Source organism: Macaca fascicularis, chromosome 8 (assembly GCF_037993035.2).
Source record: "Macaca fascicularis isolate 582-1 chromosome 8, T2T-MFA8v1.1".
Lineage (NCBI taxonomy): Eukaryota > Metazoa > Chordata > Mammalia > Primates > Cercopithecidae > Macaca > Macaca fascicularis.
Genome location: NC_088382.1, coordinates 106,748,363 through 106,769,556, shown reverse-complemented (window position 1 = coordinate 106,769,556; position 21,194 = coordinate 106,748,363). Strand labels below are relative to the sequence as shown.

At 38.4% G+C, this 21,194-nt stretch overlaps 2 protein-coding genes across 18 annotated transcripts in view; one reads left to right on the top strand and one right to left on the bottom strand.

Moving 5' to 3' along the window:
- Positions 1–21,194, bottom strand: part of CPQ (carboxypeptidase Q) — a 491,970-nt gene that overhangs the window by 42,191 nt on the left and 428,585 nt on the right. For 5 of the 17 annotated variants that reach the window (XM_073999156.1, XM_073999155.1, XM_065519461.2 and 2 more), the window contains one exon: positions 13,313–14,263. The exons of the other annotated variants lie outside the window; for them this stretch is intronic. In XM_073999156.1, coding sequence (XP_073855257.1) covers positions 14,223–14,263 — 41 coding nt within the window. In that variant the 3' untranslated portion in view covers positions 13,313–14,222. Of the gene's footprint in view, positions 1–13,312; positions 14,264–21,194 lie in introns of those variants that run through there. 17 annotated transcript variants of the gene reach the window in all.
- TSPYL5 (TSPY like 5) overlaps positions 1–21,194 on the top strand; it is a 329,325-nt gene that overhangs the window by 181,997 nt on the left and 126,134 nt on the right. The gene's annotated exons all lie outside the window — the stretch shown is intronic.

The window sequence follows — 21,194 nt, the reverse complement described above, 5'->3', positions numbered from 1 at the left end:
ATTACTCTATGAATATGCAGTTTCCACTTCTGCTTCTTCAACAGTTTTTTTTAAATATGAGAACCAGCAAATGTTACTTTATCTTTCATGGCATGCTCAGAAACAATGACTTTAGTTTTGGAATATATTTGAAAAGAGGTTTAAATCAATGTTTGTCAAGTTCTTTAAGGATGAGTAGGATATATGCCAAGAGTCATTAACAACAATAAAGCTTTCTCTAACATTTCCTGACAATACAAACGTGGTTGAATATTATTCTAATCAAGTGCCTTTGCTAACTCAGTGACTGAATAGATCTTTACTTCCCACATAACAATTTTGTGAAACGACTGTATATAATATATAATAATTTAAATTAATCATACAAATTTAACTGTAAAATCATTTCTAATACTTAGGAATACTAAAATAATTTTTTCACTAGTACCATTTTGAAATTATCCAATAAACAATCAATCACTAGATTTCATTTTTTAACCTATTTCTTCCCAGGCATACATGTGGGGGCCATTATATCAGCTATTTTCCCACGAAGAACACCACACTCAAAAGGCCAACCAGAACACTGTTGTCATAAATAATAACAATGATAATACCATTTTTAAAAAAGTTCCTCAAGTTTACCATTTTAACCTATAATTTCTTCTTGAATTTTAAAAAAAATATATGTTCTATGTATTATTCTCAAATTTAGATGTTAAATGAGACTAAAAGAGATGATTTATTCAGCTATTGAATAAATGACGAAGCTAGGACACACACCCAGATGGATATCTAAGTCCTTACCCCTATCCCTGACCTGCCTGGATTCTATTAATCCACTGCATGATTCCTCTGACCAGAGCCAAGCCCACTTTCCCACTGCAACATGTTCATAACCTCCTCTGTTACTTCTCTCATCCCTCTTTGCCTGGTTTGCCCACTCCTCTCTCCTCCACCTATTGGAAGTCTACAGTTCCATGGCTCTGCTCAACTCCACTGTCTTCATAAAGTCTTCCCTTTTCTCAGTGAACTCCTGCCATGCTTACAGTTTTAATACTTGGTATATTGCTCTATGCTGTTGGATCTCCATTCATTTAACAAATAATTCTGGAGAACTGTATCATATTCCAGATACTACTCAAGGCACTAGAGATTCAGCAGTGAATAAGGCTGCCTCTCATGGAAATTTATCTCCAGTTGGGGTTCCCACTTTTAGTGTTCGCATCTAGATTTTAATCTCCTTGACAACAGTAGCTATGCTTCTGCTTTCTCTGTGTCTATGAAGAAACAATGTGATTTCACTGCTGTACAGCTTATCATTAAATCAATAACGTGGTTGCCTTGGTGTTAGAGGTACATAACTAGTTAATGTCAGGGGACTAGACAAGTAAACACACTTGAGATAGCTGTTTACTCTATTTCCCATAATTTTCTAACTCTAGAAAAATCTATGTTACTGTTGAGGAAGGTACGTTAGGAATTTTTAAAGAGGAAATTATATGTATAAAGAAATTATATGGAAGAACTCCCTGGAGATTGGTTTCCTGTGTATGCTAAAAGCAAGATCCAAAATATCCATTTCTCAGAGACATGCCCAGAAAGTCCCAGCACACTTAGGAACAGCATTTTCAGAAGTTTTGAATTATTGTGCTCATCAATATATTTTCCCTTCTTTGATCCTTTTCTTGAGCATAACTAGAGCTGCTTTGCTCTACAACATTCCGAGCATGGTGAGAATTTAGCACTAGGAGAAACCACGTAGTCAGAAAAAAACAAAAAACAAAAAACAAAAACGTGTTTTAAGAATTTTTACTATGATCAAAATAAACAAAGATGGAGTTGAACCCACCAAAAGAAAATACCTGCCCCTTCTAAGCCTGATAGGATGTGATCAGAAAGGGAGTTTTGGGGCCATGATTATATCACGCCTGTAATCTCAGCATTTTGGGAGGCCAAGGTAGATGGATCACCTGAGGTTAGGAGTTCGAGACCAGCCTGGCCAACATGGTGAAACCCTGTTTCTACTAAAAATACAAAAATTAGCCAGGTTTGGTGGTGTGCACCTGCAGTTCCAGCTACTCAGGAGGCTGAGGCAAGAGAATCCCTTGAACCTGGGAGGCGGAGGTTGCAGTGAGCTGAGATCGCGCCACTGCACTCCAGCCTGGGTGGTGGGTGACAGAGTGAGACTTCATGCACCCCCCTCTTCAAAAAAAGAGAGAAAGGAGTTTGGGACTTCTTCCAGAAAATTCATCTTGGAAAATTTAGCATCTTGAATGCTTTAAAAACTTGGTTAAAAAAATACCGGGTTGCTCTGTTAAATTAAACTTTTATTTTACAGGCCTAAATCAGTCTCTTCCACAAAATGGCTTTCTAAATTTAATTTTATACACATGTCTGTGTATATATGTGTGTGTGGGGGGGTGTGTGTGTGAACACACACACATACAATGTCAGGTTATTATAGAATTCCATTTGCATGTCTCTCTTGGAGAATCATGGGATACCAATGGCTGTTTCCAGGACCCAATTGAATAAATTCCCCTGTGAAGGGGAATTTGATCCTACTACTAATTTTTCTCATTGCTGGAGAACAGACTTCCTCCAGAGGTGTATAATGACCTGCACTGTGACCCTTAAGACAACCAATCCACTTGGAGAGGATGAGAGTTCACCTTGCACCACAGAACATCAGTGAATTTGTGCCATGCCTGAGGACATAATCTAAAGAGGACCTTAATAATAAGCAGAAATATGGCCCTGGGTTATGTTTTCTAGACTTATCCCTCAAAATTAATTCTAGGGTGTTCAAAGAAGGTTTTTGGAAAGACAGAGTATTCCTGTAAGGACCAGTAGGGCTTCTGCTGAGAGTTGCTGTCTGGAGTTGGTGTGGAAAGGGGAATATGATCTCTCTCTCTGAAGAACCCGGGAGAAATTTGGGAGGGAGAAAAGCACTGGAGAAAGCCTTTAGGAGTCAATGAAAGAACATGCCACAGTAGGAGAGGACCCCACTAGACTCAGCAACTTGAGGGCAGAGACTGTCTTGTGCATCATTGACTCCCCAGATCCTACAACAGTGCTTGGTTCATGGTAGGACTTCAATCAATGTTTTTGAACTGAACTAAATGAGAAGCAGCTGCAGAAAGCCATGATCCAGGAAAAAGAGGGTAGTGTAAAGTTGGGAAGACCACATTATTTATGTATCCCCAACTCTCTCCATCAATCTACTAGGAGGCCCTCTTGACATCTGAGGGTTGGGGGAGACCTTGAAACTTTCAAAATACTAGAAATAAGTGGAATAATGAAGGGGATAAAGGCTGTGATAGAGACAATGCTGTACGTTCAACAAATCATTTTATTTTTCTCCTGGATACATAGGAAAGCAATATTTCCTGGCTCCCCTTGCACTTAGTTAGGGCCACATAACACGTAACTTGTTCTAGCCAATGGAATTTGGACAGAAGTCTTGTGTGGTACTTTCAGAAACCTCTCTTGTATACTTCCATGTTTTCTCTGTTTCTCTCTCTCTCTCTCTCTCACTCTGCTTGTCTGGCCAACCAGTTGCAGAGGTTGCATTGGAGAACTTCAAGGCTCTGAGACCTTGAGCACAGCCATGTCAGTAGATAGAAGTCTGGATACCTGAATACCTGGGCAGCACACAATATTCCTCCCCAAACCCCTCCCACAAACTGTTCCCCACAGGCCTATAAAATGAGCAAGAACTAAATGTTTATTTTGTTAAGCCACTGAGATGGGATTGCTTGTTGTAGCTGCTAGCATTCCTTACACTATACAGGCCATTGAATTTTGTGTTAGTTATAGGGGCCTTTAAGCTTCTTATTCTTGATAGAGAGTAGGACTAAAAAATGGGGGTTACAATCACATACATATTTGCATTGTATATACTGAATCACATATACTAAATCACAAATGTAATTTATTAAGCGTATTCCATATAGAAGGCATCAAAAACTAGCAAGTCAGGCATTTCAAAATGGTTTTTGTGTACTCATAAACAAAAAGAAGAGAGCCTAAGGTTGATATATTTATCAAGTAGCAATGTCACAGAGTTGGCCACTACCAACTTCATGTTGTCTATTGTCATTAGGAATTTGCCCTAAGAAAATATATCCACAAAATAGTTACCCACTTGACTGAACAAAAAAAGGGGGAATAGACTCATGGAATAAAAGTATCTGCAATCTTCTGAGAAGTTCATACAGCAGAGGGGTCAAGGTCAAGTTCACTGAGATGCTTTCTAGACAGGAGCAGCACAACTCCATAGTTTTGGAAAAGGACACTGGCAACCTTTTCAAGAATAGAACCATACTGTGTTCATATATGAAGCCTCAGTATACCTCAGTTCTCTCCCGGGCTGTTAAGCTACCACTCAAAAGACTCAACACATTGCACACAGAAATGGGTATGGACAGAAGGCACCGACTAATATGGAAATAGACTGAATTCTGGGAGGGAAGCATATGTTAGTTTAAAGTTTCCTGGGCCTCACTTTTGTGATTCCATAGATGCCTGCATGGCAGCAACCAAGGGATTCTGAGTCATGAGGGACTATACTCTTCCCCTCTGTGTAGGGAGAAAGCACTATCAAGGCCTCTTGCCTTCGACTTACTCCTTTGCCATAAAGCAGAGTAATAAGAGGTGGTTGTTCCATTCCTTACAAGTACCCTTCAAATCTCATGTACTCTTCAATCCCTCTAGCATCTTCATGCATTGGTACTCAACTGTTCAGGCACATATCAAATGCTGCCTCCTCCAAGATGACTTTCCTGAGTTTTCCTCAACCAGTTTAAACTTTCTCTTTTTCCATTTTTATAGAAGTTGTACATTTTAGCATTTATAATATTTTGCCTAGCTATTTAGGGATGTTCACATCTTATTTCCCTTTGTAGGAGATAAAGTTCAGAGAAGAGCTATGTTTTATTCAAAGACCTAATTCAATCCAACATAAAGTAGATATGTAACAAATATTTTGAATTGACTTTCCAGGCTCTCTATCTCACAGAGTAATAGGAATAAGGTTAGTATCAGGACATAGATAATAATTTCTCTATTTTTTGGTCTCTGGAATACTACTCTATGTGCTTAAATCCTGGCTCCACCACTCATAACTTATAGGAATTGGCCAAGGTACTTACCTCTCTCAGTGTTAGTTTCCTTACCCATTAAATGAGATCAGTAATAAGATTATAATGGAAAATATTTAAAAATATTTAGCAAGTGCCTAGGACATAGAATTCAATAAATGTAGCTATCATCATCATCATCATCATCATCCCCACCACAACTGTAGTTTCATTGGAAATTTGTTGATGGTCTTTGTTATTTTAAACAGAAATAGCAAACCTGAATGCTTTTAGGGTCCAGGAAGGTAATGTAAGTGAGAAAAGTAAAATGCAGAATTTGGTGACGAGAAAAACAAGTAGCCAACTATGATATAGTATGATTAAGGCTATGTTACAAGTTTACTATGAAAACAGAGGAGGAGTACCAAACAGCCTTAGACCCTGAAGGGAGACATGACAACAAAAATAACAATAGTGATTGCTAACATTTCCTGAGTAATATGTGTTAGGAAGCTCTCTGTGCTAAGCCTTAAAAGATAAGTAGCAAAGGGAATAGCATATGAAATAAGGAACTGTGAAATAATTTGGTGTTTTTAAGGAACTTCTAGCAGGATGCTATGACCACAGTTAAGTCCACATGGAAAACCCATGAGAGACCAGGCTGGAGAGTTTGGCAAGTGTCAAATCATGTAGGCCTTTATATACCAATATGCCATGCTCAAGAGTTGGCCTTGAAATAATGGGAAGCTAGATTTTGGGAAAACAACTGGGAGCAATGCAGTAATGAGGAATTTTGAGTGCCTTAACTAAGGCAGCAGTACAATGAATAAAGGAGAGGCCACATTTAAAGGGTAGAAATGGCATTATCTTAAGGATTGACTGAATGAGGGAGAGTGAATGAGGAAAATAAGTCTAAGTCAATGCCAAGTTTTCAGGTTTAAGTGACTTGGACCATAATTTCTATTCCTAGAGATGGGTTGTGGTAAGGGTGAGATAGAAGTTTGGCTTTGGACATGTTGAATTTAAATACCTACAGGATATCCAAGTGGTAACATCAGCCACATGGCTTCCAAAATCTATAGATATAGATTTGAGAATCTATAGAGTTATCTTCCAGGAGCAGTGACCTGAATAAATAGAGTCCAAGGATGAGATCCTAGCATATACTAACAATTAAAGGACTGGCACAAGGAAGGGAAGCATAAAAGGAATGAGGGTAGAGAAGCTAAGGACATACAGAGTTTCAAGATGTAGGTGGTGGTTAACTGTATCAATGCTTCAGAAAAATCAAACAAGAAAAGGACTAGAATGTGCCAGTTCAATTTGGCCAAAAGGAGGACCTTTGTGTCCTTGGGAAGGTAGTCCTGGTGGACAGTTCCAAGTGGAATTCAGGATGCACCGGAAGGAGGAATGAGTGAAAGGACAAAAAGCCTGGCTGCAAAGAAAAGAAAAAGCTGGAGGTTCATAAAGTTGGGTAAAGCTGTGTGTGTGTGTGTGTGTGTGTGTGTGTGTGTGTGTGTGTGTGTGTGTATAAATATATATAAATAATGGAGAAGACTTGAAATATTTATATTCTGATGGGAAAACTTTAGAGAAGAGAGAGAATTGAAGCAATAGGATATAAATAGGATATAAATAATTGCCGGTTTGAGGTGCTTGAGGGCATAGAGGGGGACCAAATTCTAAACATAGCCCTGGATAAGAAGAGGAACACATCCTACAGGATCAGAAAATGAAGAATGAAAATGGATGGAGAGTGGGCTGCTTTGCTGAGCAGGGAAGGACATGGGGGTAGGAGAATAACCTCAGTGGTGACAGGTGTGTGTGACTTTCTCAAGCAGCCCTGGGCTGTCTGGCATGGATGGGGCAATGAAGGTAGAGGAGTGAATTGATCTAAGACATCCAGACCTCAGAGGGAAAAACTCATACCATGAACTGTTTAGTGATTTCCTCAGCCTGAAATTTCATTATGAGTTTGAACAATTTGCAAACCTGCAAATCATCTGAGATTTTCCCAAAGCTATGCTGAATACTAATTCATCCAGATAGACAGTGTAACCTGCAAGGGAATTGGAGCCTTTAAACTCAATTCTCTCTTGACACTTGAGAAATGAATGGAGAATTGTGTGCCCAATTCTTAGCTGTTGGAGAATCAAGCACAAAAGCATTTTATAAGAGTTGTCAGAAAAGAGTTTTGTTCTTTCTCAGAACACTCATTCTGCAAAGAGAAAAAAAGAAAAGAAAAAATGTGCAAGGAGGTTTTCGCATCCCCTTGACAGGAGAAGGAGGAACTTATTTGCCCTTACGAATAAAGGGCATTCCCTACCTTTATTTGTAAAGACTCACACCTTATGGGAGTCCTACAATAAATACTAATTCAGTGAATTTAGGATACCACAAAACAGATTCTAGTATCTCCATTCTGATCCCAGTGATGTCAGAGACTCTAAATATTGACTGTGACAAAACTTTAGATTTAAAGTAGAAGGCAAATGAATAGCAGATTTCAAATCCTGATTGGTGGTTTAACCTCTCACAAGGCCTACTCCCTTTATAAAGAATACAGAAAGGAAGAGGGGCCATTGTCCTCCTTGTCTAGGTAATAAGCATCAACTGTGAGTGAATCTCCACTGTTATCTAGGCCACGTATGTGTCACAATGGGGTCTTTTCCCACACCTCTTTCTTTTTCCTATCCAACTTCTATTTTTGGTTTAGGGGGTACATGTGCAAGTTTGTTACATGGGCAAATTGTGTGTCATTGGAGTTTTGTGTACAGATTATTTTGTCATCCAGGTAATGAACGTATTTTCTTTATTTACTCTACCATTGAAGGGCATTTGGGTTAATTCCATGTTTTTGCTATTGTGAATAGTGCTGTGATGAAAATACATAAGCATGTGTCTTTATGGTAGAACAATTTACATTCCTCTGAGTATACATACAGCATTTGCTGGGTCAAATGGTGGGTCCTGTTTTAAGTTCTTTGAAAAATCTCCAAAATTACTTTCCACAGTGGTTGAACTAATTTACATTCCCACCAACAGTGTGTAAGTGTTCTTTTTCCTCTGCAACTTCGCCAGCATCTGTTATTTTTTGACATTTTGATAGTAGCCACTCTGACTGGTATGAGATGGTATTTCATTGTGGTTTTGATTTGCATTTCTCTGATGATTAATGATGTTGAGCATTTTTTCATATGTTTATTGGCTGCTTGTCTGTCTTCGTTTGAGAAGTGTCTGTTCATGTCTTTTGCCCACTTTTTAATGGGATTGTTTGTTTTTTGCTTGTTGAATTGCTTAAGTTCCTTATAGATTCTAGATATTAGACCTTTGTCAGATGCATAGTTTGCAAATATTCTCTCCCATTCTGTAGGTTGTCTATTTACTCTGTTGATAGTTTCTTTTGCTGTGCAGAAATTCTTTAATTAGGTCCCACTTGTCGATTTTTATTTTTGTTGCGATTGCTTTTGGAGTCTTTATCATGAAGTCTTTGCCAGGGCCAATGTCCAGAATGTTATTTCCAAGGTTTTCTTGTAGGATTTTTATAATTTTAGGTTTTACACTTAAGTCTTTAATCAATCTTGGGTTGATTTTTATGGATGGTGAAAGGAAGGAGTCCAGTTTCAATCTTCCACGTATGGCTAGTCAGTTATTCCAGCAGCATTTATTGAATTGGGAGTCCTTTCTCCATTGTTTTTTATTGTTGGCTTTGCCAAAGATCAGATGGTTGTAGGTGTGTGGCTTTATTTCTGGGTTCTCTGACCTGTGCCATTGGCCTATGTGTCTGTTTTTATACCAGTAACATGCCATTTTGGTTACTGTAGCCTTGTGGTATAAATTTCCCACACCTCTTGTGAAAGGATCCTTCTCTACTGGGTAGTTATGCAGAAGTACCTATTGGAAAAGGAATGCATCACCTCAAATCCTGAATCCATTCTATGTTTATATGAAAATTAACATTTTATAGCCTTTAAACCTTATGATTCTGAGGCTAACCACAGCTGACAATGGATTTTTGACAGATTTCAAAGGTAGTGGGTGTTAAAACTAAATGCTACACACAGTTATCTACTGGAGTTTTCATCCCATATATTTTCCCCTTAGCTATGAAGCAAGAAAAGCCTACTGGAACATTAGCTGCTCTTTACCATAATTTTAGCAGTCTACAATTTCAGTATTATGTGTCAAACAGATGCAATGCCTATGTACATATGCACATACATACAAACAGACAAATAACTAAATAGTAGGAATCATGTGTTTTGTCAGTTATTGGTACCAGAGGCATTCAGGATAACTGCAGTTTCCCTGGGGTGATAAGAATGAGGTTCAGATGAGCATGACATTTCCATCCTTTCTCTCTCTCTCTCTCTCTCTCTCATCCATCCATCCATCCAACCATGTTTGTATCTCTCACATCAGTACACTTTGGTAACCATTTCATTCTCTTTGGTCTTCCTTATAATTTGCCTACTGACCCACTGCTTCATGGGAGAAACTTTTCTTTACTCTTCCCATTTTTCCTAAATCCTAAATGTTCCCAATGTATAAGTTCCTAAATGCTAGGGACATGCATTTTGAGATCAGATCAACTGATCATAAATGGACAATGGCAAAACTAAAGATTAATTTAAAAACCAGCACCTACAAAGAGAACCTAAAATGTTCACCATGAAAAATCATACTGCCCTAAAACTGATTTTATGCTACAAAGGTATCTGATATAAAAAAGAAGCAGCCTCTGACATCTGGGAACTGGCCTGACATTTACAAGTAGGTGTCAGTACTGTTAAAGAAACCATGCCATCTGGTCTCCTCATGAACAAATAACTAATCTCATGGAACACCAGCAACAGACAAGGTCACTCTGTGACTGTGCTGAAGTAAGTCAAAACTAGCCAGTTCATAATTTCAGTGAAGCCCAGAAAAAACAAAGTCACTGGCAAACCACAAAATACCAGACATCCCCTTTTCTGAGAAATATAAGTGATGACTGCATCTTTGCTAATTAAAGCTTTAGTCTCCTTCTGGTCTTCTCACCCTACAGACACAGTTTATTAAGATACACAGTCATAGGATTGTCCCCACTTCCCAATAGCGCCCAATCTAGAGCAAACTCCACTTTCTTGGACTCTTACCAAACCCTCCTCTACACCAAATCTCACTCCTCATCCAAGCCCTTTCTAACACCCTTTTACTGAGATGCATCATGGTCCCCACGACATGAGTTCTCCCCCACTGCAATAAATGATAAACCCAACTTGTTCAGCCATAGATGTGTTCTTGGTTTTAGACAAAGCAGAAGTTAAAGGGGCATGGACTCTTGCAGCATCCTGTCCTGACGTGAAGTTGCATCATAATGTTTGCAGAGGATGAGGTAGGTAAAACAATGAGAGCGGTTTCTCCAGTGGGGGTGGGTAAGAAAGCTTCCTTGCAAAAATGCTAATTCCAAAGAACCGCTTGAGAACTGTCCCCCACTCCGCTCCTGCTGCACTTCAATGAGGTCTTACACAGAGGCACTCACACACTGACTCATTATTGGGAAGAGTTTTGTGGTTTAACCTGATTTTTTTCCCATGCCATATCCCAGACTGGTTATTATTTTCAGCAAGTCAAATATGGTTGATCTCCTAGGTTTGGAGTGTGGGAAATACGGGGGTTTCCAAGGACACCAGTTAAAGAGTGGTTTAGAAACGTGACATGTAATCCGGTATCTCAATGTCTTTACAGAAATGAATTAGGATAGGATGAAGGTAAAGTAGAAAGTTACGGGGAAAGTCTCTGAGGAAGTAGTTTTACAAGCTATCATCTAAAATGGGGGGAAATTATAAAACATTAAAAAATGCTAGGTTTTCAATTGGTGTTTTGTTCTGGAAAACTTTTACTTACATAACTACACCATCATGTAGAAATTAGATTATTTTTACAAGTAGTGCCTCGACATTTGTCAGAGCATTGGAATTATGTGGGTAGGAAGCAAAGATGATTATCTCCACTCACACACTAGAAAACTGAGTCATATAAGTTGCACAATGCCAGAGCATCAGCATCAGGGCCCTGGAACTCACCCAGGTCTTCCTACTCCAGAGAACTCTCAGAATCCATCAAACATCCGTTCGTGTGAAGTGACCTCAGTGTTATCCTTTTGCTTCTGCAACTGTTAACATTAGTAAACCTGGGAAAACACTGCCTAGATAACATAATTCTTAGGTGGTTACAATAGGTAGTTTCTGTGTAAACAGATAAACAAGGACTCAGAGACCATCTTGCTCCTCAAAGGATGGTTCCCAGATGCCCTTCATGTTAGCCAGCAGGGGAACTTAAGAAAAACGAAGATTCTGAGTCTCACCCCACACTTACTACATTAGTATTTTGGGGTACTGGGCTCAGGAGTCTTTGCACTTGTAATAAGCTGTACAGGAGATTCTTAACCACATTGAGTACTACTGGTCCAGGGGTAAGTGTTTCCAAAAGGCCACTGAACATTAAAGAAAGGATCAGCACTCCCTACCCCATCCTAGGTTGAGTTCAATACACATAAAGGGTAAAAAGGAAAAAATGGTAAATTTTTCCTTTATCATTGGTAAGGGTAAAAGGGTAAATTTCCTTAAAAAGGAAAAAATGACAAATGTTTAAATTATGAGTTACCAAGCAAAATTTTCAGAAGGGGTCCTGTAAGTTTGTATTGACTGCAAAATAAACATATCTCCAGCAGAAAGGGACCTCAAGAGTAAGTTTTTAAAAAAGATCCTCTTGTAACAAAGCTGCTGCTTTTAAGCCCATGGAGGGATTCCTGTTCTAATAGCAAATGAAGAAGAACTAGCAGACTATTCTGATGTTAGCAAAATCTGCAGCTGTAGCTCTGGTCTCGAAGGGGAGACTATGGACTACCCCCTGGATCATTAGAAATGCTTCTGGGCCTGTGCTTTTAGGAAAGATGCAAACACATTGTAAGGTAAATAGAGGCAATGCAGCTTTCTTAGTAACAATGGCTGCCTAGACATTTTAGAGATAGTAATATTTAATTTTCTTTTCTTTTTCTTTCTTTCTTTTTTTTTGAGATGGAGTTTTGCTCTTGTTGCCCAGGCTGGAGTGCAATGGCACGATCTAGGCTCACCACAACCTCCGCCTCCCACGTTCAAGTGATTCTCCTGCCTCAGCCTCCCAAGTAGCTGGCATTACAGGCATGTGCTACCACGCCTGGCTAATTTTGTATTTTTGGTAGAGACGGGGTTTCTCCATGTTGGTCAGGTTCGTCTCGAACTCGTGACCTCAGGTGATCCGCCCACCTCGGCCTTCCGAAGTGCTGGGATTACAGGTGTGAGCCACCGCACCCAGCCTATAATTGTCTTAAAAATAGAAGGGACACCTGTAAAAGTTATTTTGAGTATAGATTGAACTTCCTATTTTAGAGCTAAGCTACAGGCAATCTATTTCTTTTCTTACTGTATATGTGGTGGTTTTAACTGAGCTGTTCTTTTGAGCTACCTATGTTTAAAATTAATCAAGTTTGATGGAAAATAATGCAACACTCCAGTCTATGACCTTAAAGTAGCATTTCTTAAAAGCCAGGCTATAGGTTCTAAGTACAAAAATCTCCTAGAAACTAATAAAGAGAACATAGAGAGTGAGGGTCCTTTGGTAACAGAGCTTCTAAGAGAAACATTAGCCTCAGCTACTGTAGCATTTAAATGTCAATTATTCTCATTTTCACTGTTGAAACAGATACATTTTCATTCTTCAACAATTGTATAACCTTTGAAAACTCATGGTGAAATCACCCATGCTGGTTTTTAAAAAGCCATTTTAGGTTATGCAGTCTGTAATAAACTAAGCAATTTGTGTAAAATTTCTTTTTAGAAAAGTCTCATTTAGGACTTGAATGTAGTGTATAGAACCAAACAACATGAACTAAGTGAAGTCAATGAATCTTTTCCCAAATGGTCATCTTGAACACAGATGTTTAAAATGTGCTACAGATGTATACATCAAGGCACACAGCTATTCACAACATTAAAATTCCATTGATCAAAGATGAACATTTACATTTTTACCCACTACCAGCTTGGCAACTAGTTTGGTGAAAATTAACGATGCTTTCATGAAATTTACGACACTGCTTTCATCACTACCATTTCTATTTCACCATTAATATTTTCAGGGCAAACACAAAGGATGAAATATTCAAAACAAGTCCTTTCTTTTTTGACATCATACTATGAAGTAAAAGGGTGAAAAAGCCCATTCTCTTTCTTGTTTCTCTTTATTTTTAACTTCTCTTTGGATATAATAATTGAAAGTCAAATATCTTTTGATAAAAAAGCATTTCCAATATTATCATATAACATTGGATATCTACACTTCTCTATCATCAAAACAATATACCTAGAAATATTCCAATTTGATCAAGTACTCTAAATGTATCATTTCTTTTTAAACCAGATAACTGTAAATAGGCATTTTAAAACTAGGTACAGACTGATTATAAAATATTCCGTGTTAGCAATAACCTTTTGTGTTTTTTAGTGAGATCTTTTCAAATTAATCTTTCAACATTCATATTGCGAAATCCCAGTTCTTGTCAGTTCTCAAATCTAATGACAGCCTTTTGCATTTGTGATGCTGAGGATTAGAACGAGGTAATGAATGCACAAACTTGGCTAATTTAGCTTACCTTCCGTCCACAAAATTAATGCAACTGGATTCCTAACAGAAAAGCTTTTTAAATTTAAAATTCTGTTTTGGGTTTCTTAATTTACTATTCAAGATGTAATGCTAATTACCATTATAACAAAAAATTCAAATACAGATAAGAGCCCACCACTCTGTGGTGGTGATGACTTGCTGTGGAAGAACTGCTCATTAGGCAGAGGGGAAAGCCCTTGACCCCCCAGGTCGGCACCTGGGAGAGGTATACTGGGCAAGGCTGCCTGCCTGAGCTGGGAGCCACAGGCTGTATTGATTCCCCTTCGGTTTTTCACAGTGCAAGGCCATTCCTTCTGTCCCGCGTAATTTGTATCCATTATCATAGATATTAGATGTGGAAAGATTTGGCAGGTCACCTAATTCCCCAGCCTTTTGCACAGAATGCTCCTGTTGAATATTTATGAGGCGGTTGTTAGCAGGCACCTGTGGAAGCCAGCCTATTAGCCATCATGGTCATTTACCACCACTGGAGGGGCGAACAACATCAAAGGAGCCTGAAAGCATAAGCACAAGTGGAAAAATAAAGAAAGAAGGAATGCCAGACACTTGACTAATTGTCAAATAATGAGGTTTATTAAAAACTTCCATTGAAACTGGATTCCTCTGTTTGGGGATCAGCTGAAAGGACTCTAAAGGGTACCTGGAGGTGGCTTTCTTTTCTTTTGTGTGTGAAAACCTCAAAATTGGCTCTTCCCATGGCAGAGATAGAGCACACTTCAAAAGCCAATCTGAAGGATTCTTGATTTAGGTACCATAAATTTAATTAAGATGAGACAGCACAGTACATACTTAATTAACATAAGATGACATTCTTGGTATTCCTCTGGGACAATGTGAGTTTTGAGATATTTTAAGCTAACTACAAAGCAGAAACTGAAGAGGAGATCTAGTATTATTTCATATATGGGATAATTTAGACACAAATCCAGATAAGTCAGCCCCCAAGTGGTTTTCTGTGTGTGAGGCTGGGTGCGTAGCTTTGGTGAATCAGGCTGCACTGACTGTAAAGCCTATATGAGCTAATAAGCTGGCACTCTTTGCTGTTTTCAACATCATCCTGAGAATGTAAAGACAACAGAGAAGGAAAACAGACTCTGCAATCAAACAGCAGATTTCAGATCTGCCCTGCACCTCATACCATTTAGGTAACCCCCTCAGCTGGTTTTAGCCCCAATTCTTATTCATAAAACAGAAACAGTAATATCCATTCATATGAATGTTAACAAGAGCAAATAAAATAGTGAATGTACTGTATTTGGCACGTTGTAGGTCTTCAATAAGTATTAGCTTCCTTTTCCCCTCTGAGCATTCTATAGTTCATTTAAATGTTCATTTCTAGAAGACATTATTTAAGCGTGCAGCAAAAATTTTATTACAGGTAAATTTGTGTGGCTCTAAATGCAATCAAATTTTCAAAATATTTCTAACTCATTGAACAGTGGAGGAGGCTTTTTAAGTGCCAAGCAATTAAAATTGCTCCCTTCACATATCCTTGAGTTTAATAGGAAACTGATGCAAAATTTAATGCTGGAGAAGAGACATGCTCAGGCATTTTGCTTTTCCCATTTGAAGGACACGGTAGCCTAGAATTTAACAGCTTCCTCTCTTCTGTAGAATTGTCAAAGCCTCCAAATATGCTACTTTTCAATAAACAGTAAAGAATTTGTAGGTCACTTCCTTTACGTATTAAGGATAATTAAGCATTACAACACATTTGATATTTAAGGATTAAGAAACACCACTAACCACCATGGATGAAACCACAATTGGCTTTAGCCTCAGTCTCAACTTCTGTTTCACCTAATTCTTCTTTCAGTCGTTAAACAACTCCTCTAGGTGGCTTCTATACTAGAATTTATTTAACTATTCATAGTATTCACAAGAGATGCTCACAATGTCCAAAGGCAGTATCTCTCTTTTAAATGAAAAAAATTAATGTTACTATGGTTATGTATACCCAATATTAAATATTTGGATGAAACTAGGAAAAATGGCCAATATTCTGGATATTGCCAAATATCTGAGGTGTTAAGATGAGCGAGGTGAAGTTCCTGGATAGATGACGTGTAGACTCAGCTTCCGTTTTCTAGGTACTAGATACTTCCTGGAGAATATGGCTTGCTTATGGGTCTGGAAGAGATCCAAAAGAAAGAGGGCAGAGCTCCAGAGAGGGTCCGGGGACTTGTTTTTGCTTTTGCTTTTGTTTTAGAGCCAGGGTTTCACTTTTTCACCCAGGCTGGAGTGCAGTGGCATGATCATGGCTCACTGTAGCCTTCACCTCCTGGGCTCAAGTAATCCTCCTCCCTCAGCCTCTCAAGTAGGTAGAACTACAGGAGTGCACCACTGCACCTCGCTAATTTTTAAATTTTATGTAGAGACAGGGTCTTGCTATGTTGCCCAGGCTGGTCTTGAACTCCTAGGCTCAGGCAGTCTTCCCACATCAGCCTCTCAAATTGCTGGTATTACAGGTGTGGGCCAGCACATCCGGCCCCAGTGCCTTTTATTATAACAATTACACATATCATATAAAGAAGGCTGACCCCAATCTTGACTGAAGAACATGAGGATATGAAATCAGAACTAAATAGTGTTTAGAAACAGAAAAAAAAAGATCCAGCAGAAGCCAAGAAATATACTATTAACAAAAGAATAAATAAAAAATAAAAGCAGCAACTTACAAGAAAGGTTTATAGATGGGTAACAGAAAGCCTTTATGCCCAATTCCTGGTGTGGTTCTTCTTTGGTGTATGTATACACACAGAGACACACACACACATGGACACAGACACACACAGACACAGTGTACACATGTCATAATAAAGGAAGGCAAAAGGGAACGACTAGCTCCTTTACAAGGCACATAAACACATTCTCAGGCAAAATTAAACTCCTTAGTTCTAGGGCAGTTAAAAAAGCACACACTTTTAAATGTCCCCAAGGGCCTGTGAACCAAGGCATAGGGAGACACATGCCATTCTATGAATGGCAATGTATGTGCCTCTATAATTGTCAACAGATGTGGCATGCCAAAAGACGGGAAGCAACTTCCACTTAACACATGCTTTCTAGCGACTGACAGGATTGAAGTCTTACAAAAATGAAGATTTGATGAATGTGGCATTCTGCTTAATTATGCTAAACTGTTTAGTTCTAATTTTCATAAATAGATTCAACGGTTGAGAAATAGGACACTTTTTCCTGATTCCCTCAAGAAAAAGATAGGGGAGGGGTAGGAAGAAAATAAAAGAGAGAAGCAAAAGATCACGTTGCCATGGGATATATAAACTGTATAAATCAGATATTTACACATTTATATTAGAAAAAAATGAAATAAAACTGGTTCCAAGACTACGTGTTGAAAATTAAGAAAATATGTTCCCTCACTTCCAAGATACTCTCATCAGTTTGTCTCGAGTATTTTAGTAGGTTGAAGTACCAATCTTTTGAACAACTTAAAACCCACATCTGAACTTTATTCATGTTTATTCGATATAGGCAGTTTTGTGCTATTTCATCTCTTGCTCCTAAAAGTTTATGAGTAGACTGCTCCTTCATTCAAAATGTTCCTCGTTTACATAGTAAGCTATTTTCACTTCTGGAAAAATGTGGGGTTTGGGTTCTAGAGTTTTAATGCTAAAAGAGACTTACATCATGGCAGTGTGAGAAAAATAAAATAAAAGAGGCTTACAGAGGTACTTGTCCCATTTCCAGGTCACAGAAAATGCATACCCTATGTGTATTTTGGGATACATACTATCTTAACATCACTGTTAGGGATGAGGCTCCTTGACGGTGAATAATATCCAGTCAGTCCATAGCAGACAAGCTAGAACGTGATGTTGCCTGTGAGAGTCAGTCCAAGCACTATTCTGTGCCTTGGCCGGGTGCTTTTATACCTTCACTCATATAATCTTCCACTGACTCTTACCAACCTATAATCAATTTACTTTGGCTGAATAGGAACTATAAAGAGACCTCAAAATCCCTAGAGGCATTCTTTGAAATAGAAGAGCTAGTAATGTTATTAATATTTGACATTTTTCTTCTTGGCATCATGCTCTGCAGTGTTGTACCATGTTACAGCAAAATGAATCAGGCTGCTTTCCTAAATCAGGACACTGAACCAGTATAGTAGCAGGGAGGTTATAGTGTATGCTAGCAGCTCCATCACTCTTTTTTGTAACCACAAAGTAAGTATGCTAAGAACCCAATGGCTGGTGAGTGCCAATAGTACTTGTGCCTCTTTCGCAATGTTTCTTAGGATAGTCGAGTACATGCCCAGTCATCCTCTCTACTGCGTCCAAATACATGAGGACATGTTCATAGCAAAGCTTTTTCAATAATGCTTTAAATATAAAATTATCCAACCCCCCCTAAAAAACCACTTCCTTAATATCAACTGTACAGAGTGTAACTGACATTCAAATACATTATCACTTATCAAATACATTCAATTCTCCCCATAGTCCTTTGAAATATTATTGCCTTCATTTTATAGATCAGGAAATTGAAGTTCCAAGAAGTTAAGTAACTTGTCAAAAGCACACTGCTGTAAAGTGATGAATTTTGTTCCTCTTTCATGACACTTGCTGCCTCTCCATCTCAAGTGTCAGATAAGTGGTTAGAACAATCCAAATGTTAAAGGATGTTTCTGGGCCTTTTGTGGTTGTTTTACCTCACTACCTTATTCTTGGATAACATACACGTTAGAGTAGCTGTAGAGAGTGTTCCTATAAATAACACTTACATAAATAAACAACTCTGCCTAGTATTCTCACTTGTATGGGTAAGGAAATACTGTGGGGTGGGAGTGGGAGGACAGAACACTTCAGGTATTCAATAATGCAGATTGCTGGGAGCTTGGTATGAAGTGATTCAACTCCTCATTTGCCTGTCAGTCTGAGCGTCTCAAGTAAACTGGACCAGAGGGGATAAGGCATACTTCTGTGATCTTAAATTCACCTTAAGGGGCGATTATTGTGCACAGGTCATGGAGAGTGGAGAGACTAGGTGTTTTAATTTCAGGGAAGTTCCTGCTCCTGGGATCTTACTGCTGTCTTTCCTTGTCGGCCAATAGATCCTAGAATGGCAAGGGTTTTGTGTATTTTATTTATTTTGAATCAGGTCTCAACAATGAAACAAAGCTGGTTATTGTATTTATCTTCACAGCTCTCCTTCTCCACCATTTTAATGACTACAGCTCTTGACCACAGGGATGGAGCCAGGCTGGGTCACTGTAACTTTTTCAACTGGGTCGGATAGGAGGAATTTTTTGCCTGTTCTGTGCTGAAGAGGCTGTAAAGATATGTCTTGAGCTGCCCATAGTCATGGTTTAGCCCAAGGGGGAAGTTGGGCTGAGAGAATGAAAGTACCATGAAAAGAGAAGCTGGAATAAGCTCCAGAGAGAGAGAGAGGTATGTGTCCTAATAGCATTCAAATGCCAAAATCTGAGGCCAGATCAAACTCTACCCTTCCGTGGCTTGCTTAATTTCCCCATTTTTGTTTCAGATCATTTGAGATAGACCTCTATAACTTAGTACTGAGGAATCTAGACTAATATAGAAATCTCGCTTCAATAGCTAAAATAATAAAAGTGGCTTATTAAGTGTTAACTTTGTGCCAAGCATTTCACTTTGAACATCTTATTTTTTCTTTTATATAATCTCATGAGATAGGTATTAGTATCACTCTTTTATTTAGGAAGAAATTGAGGTTCCAAGGAGTGAAGTGACTTTCCTAAGTTCACACAGCTAAAAAGTAGTAGAACTGCATCTTGAATCTATTTCTACACAGCTCCTTAATCCATACACCTAATGTCTAAGTTACATTACATGCCAGTGGTTCTCAATTCTGGCTGCATATTAGAACACCTGGGGGTCTTCTGAAAACATGGGTGCTCAGGCACTATCGCTAGGGCTTCCAAGTTTGCACAAGTACAGTGGTGCCATTCACATGGAATACAGTGGAGCTGTGCTCCAGGAAGTTGAGGGCCAGGGAGATGACGAGGTTGTCGGTAAGCAGTACCCCCTGCACTTGTGCAGCTGTTGTGGCCTTGCAGCCAGACCAATTAACTCTGACTCTCTGGGAGTGGGGCCCCAGCGCTGAGACAACTTTAAAAGCTCCCCAGGTGATTTTAAAGTACAGTCAAGAATGTGAAGCACAACTCTAACCTTAACATATATCTTGGGTTTATGTGGGTTTTTACTTGGTCTACACTAGCACAAAACGAAAAATTTAAGCATATTGTGGGGGCAAGTGAAGCTCACAAGCCAAGTGACTACAATGGTCAGGGTATCTTAGATAAAATCTTGTATGAGGAGTAGTGAGTCTGGAATCACTGACCCATCTAAATAAACAATGGCTTTATTTCTGCATTGCACTTTGCAGTTTAGTGCTAAAGGTATTAAACAGTATCTGTGTGTAACTTCATTTTTAAAACAATTTCAAACATGATATTTATAATAATCAATGAACTATTTCTGTAAAAATGTAGATTTTATAAAGATGTATCCAGCAATCATTTTTCTCTTAGGTTTAAACTTCCAAAAATGGGATAGTTTTGGGTATTGGTGAAGTCCATGCCATGTTTCTTATGTAGATACTACATAAGATACTATTCACTTACATGACAGTAAACTAGTCAAGCTATTACAAAAAATACATGTGTAGAAGGAAGGAAGAAAGGAAGGAAGAAAGGAAGGAAGGAAGAAAGGAAGGAAGGAAGGAAGGAAGGAAGGAAGGAAGGAAAGAAGGCAGGAAAGGTGGATACTAAGAATACTGAGGACACACTTCATATCTAGTCCTATGATAGGCAACAGATCACTCAGGTCTCAAAAGATGCATAACTAATAGATTTTACAGAGCTCAATCGTATTTGATTTACAGATTATGAACTGGAAATAATTAAGACAGCAAATGTCATATTTTAAAAGTAAGTTTAGTTACCATGAATTATGCAATCTCATACATTCTTATAAAAAATAGAATAAAGGGGACATTTAATTCACTGTGTTAAAAATCCCCATGAGGGGGATATGTAAGAATGTTAGGTTAGATGGTCACTTCTGAATTTTAATACTGAGCAAAGGAAGAGTTTAAGCTAATGAAATTATCCAAACTAGGCAGTTTATTGTATAACGTTTAGATATAACCCATTTTTATAGTAAAAGGTATAGTATAGAAAAAGTCCTATGCAATTTGAACTTAATTTTACCAAAATCTTTTAATCGTGATTTTTTTCCTGTGATTTCTATAATTTTGTAATTATTGATTAGATTGATAAGTATATTTTTCAGCAAAGCTCTTATAAGAAATCAGTGAAATGTCACACTACTCTAAGACTTATTTGACTCTAAGGTTCACTGAGCAGATTAAGTATGTCTAATTAGAGTCAGACTTTATTTCTGAGACTTCAGAAAACCACTG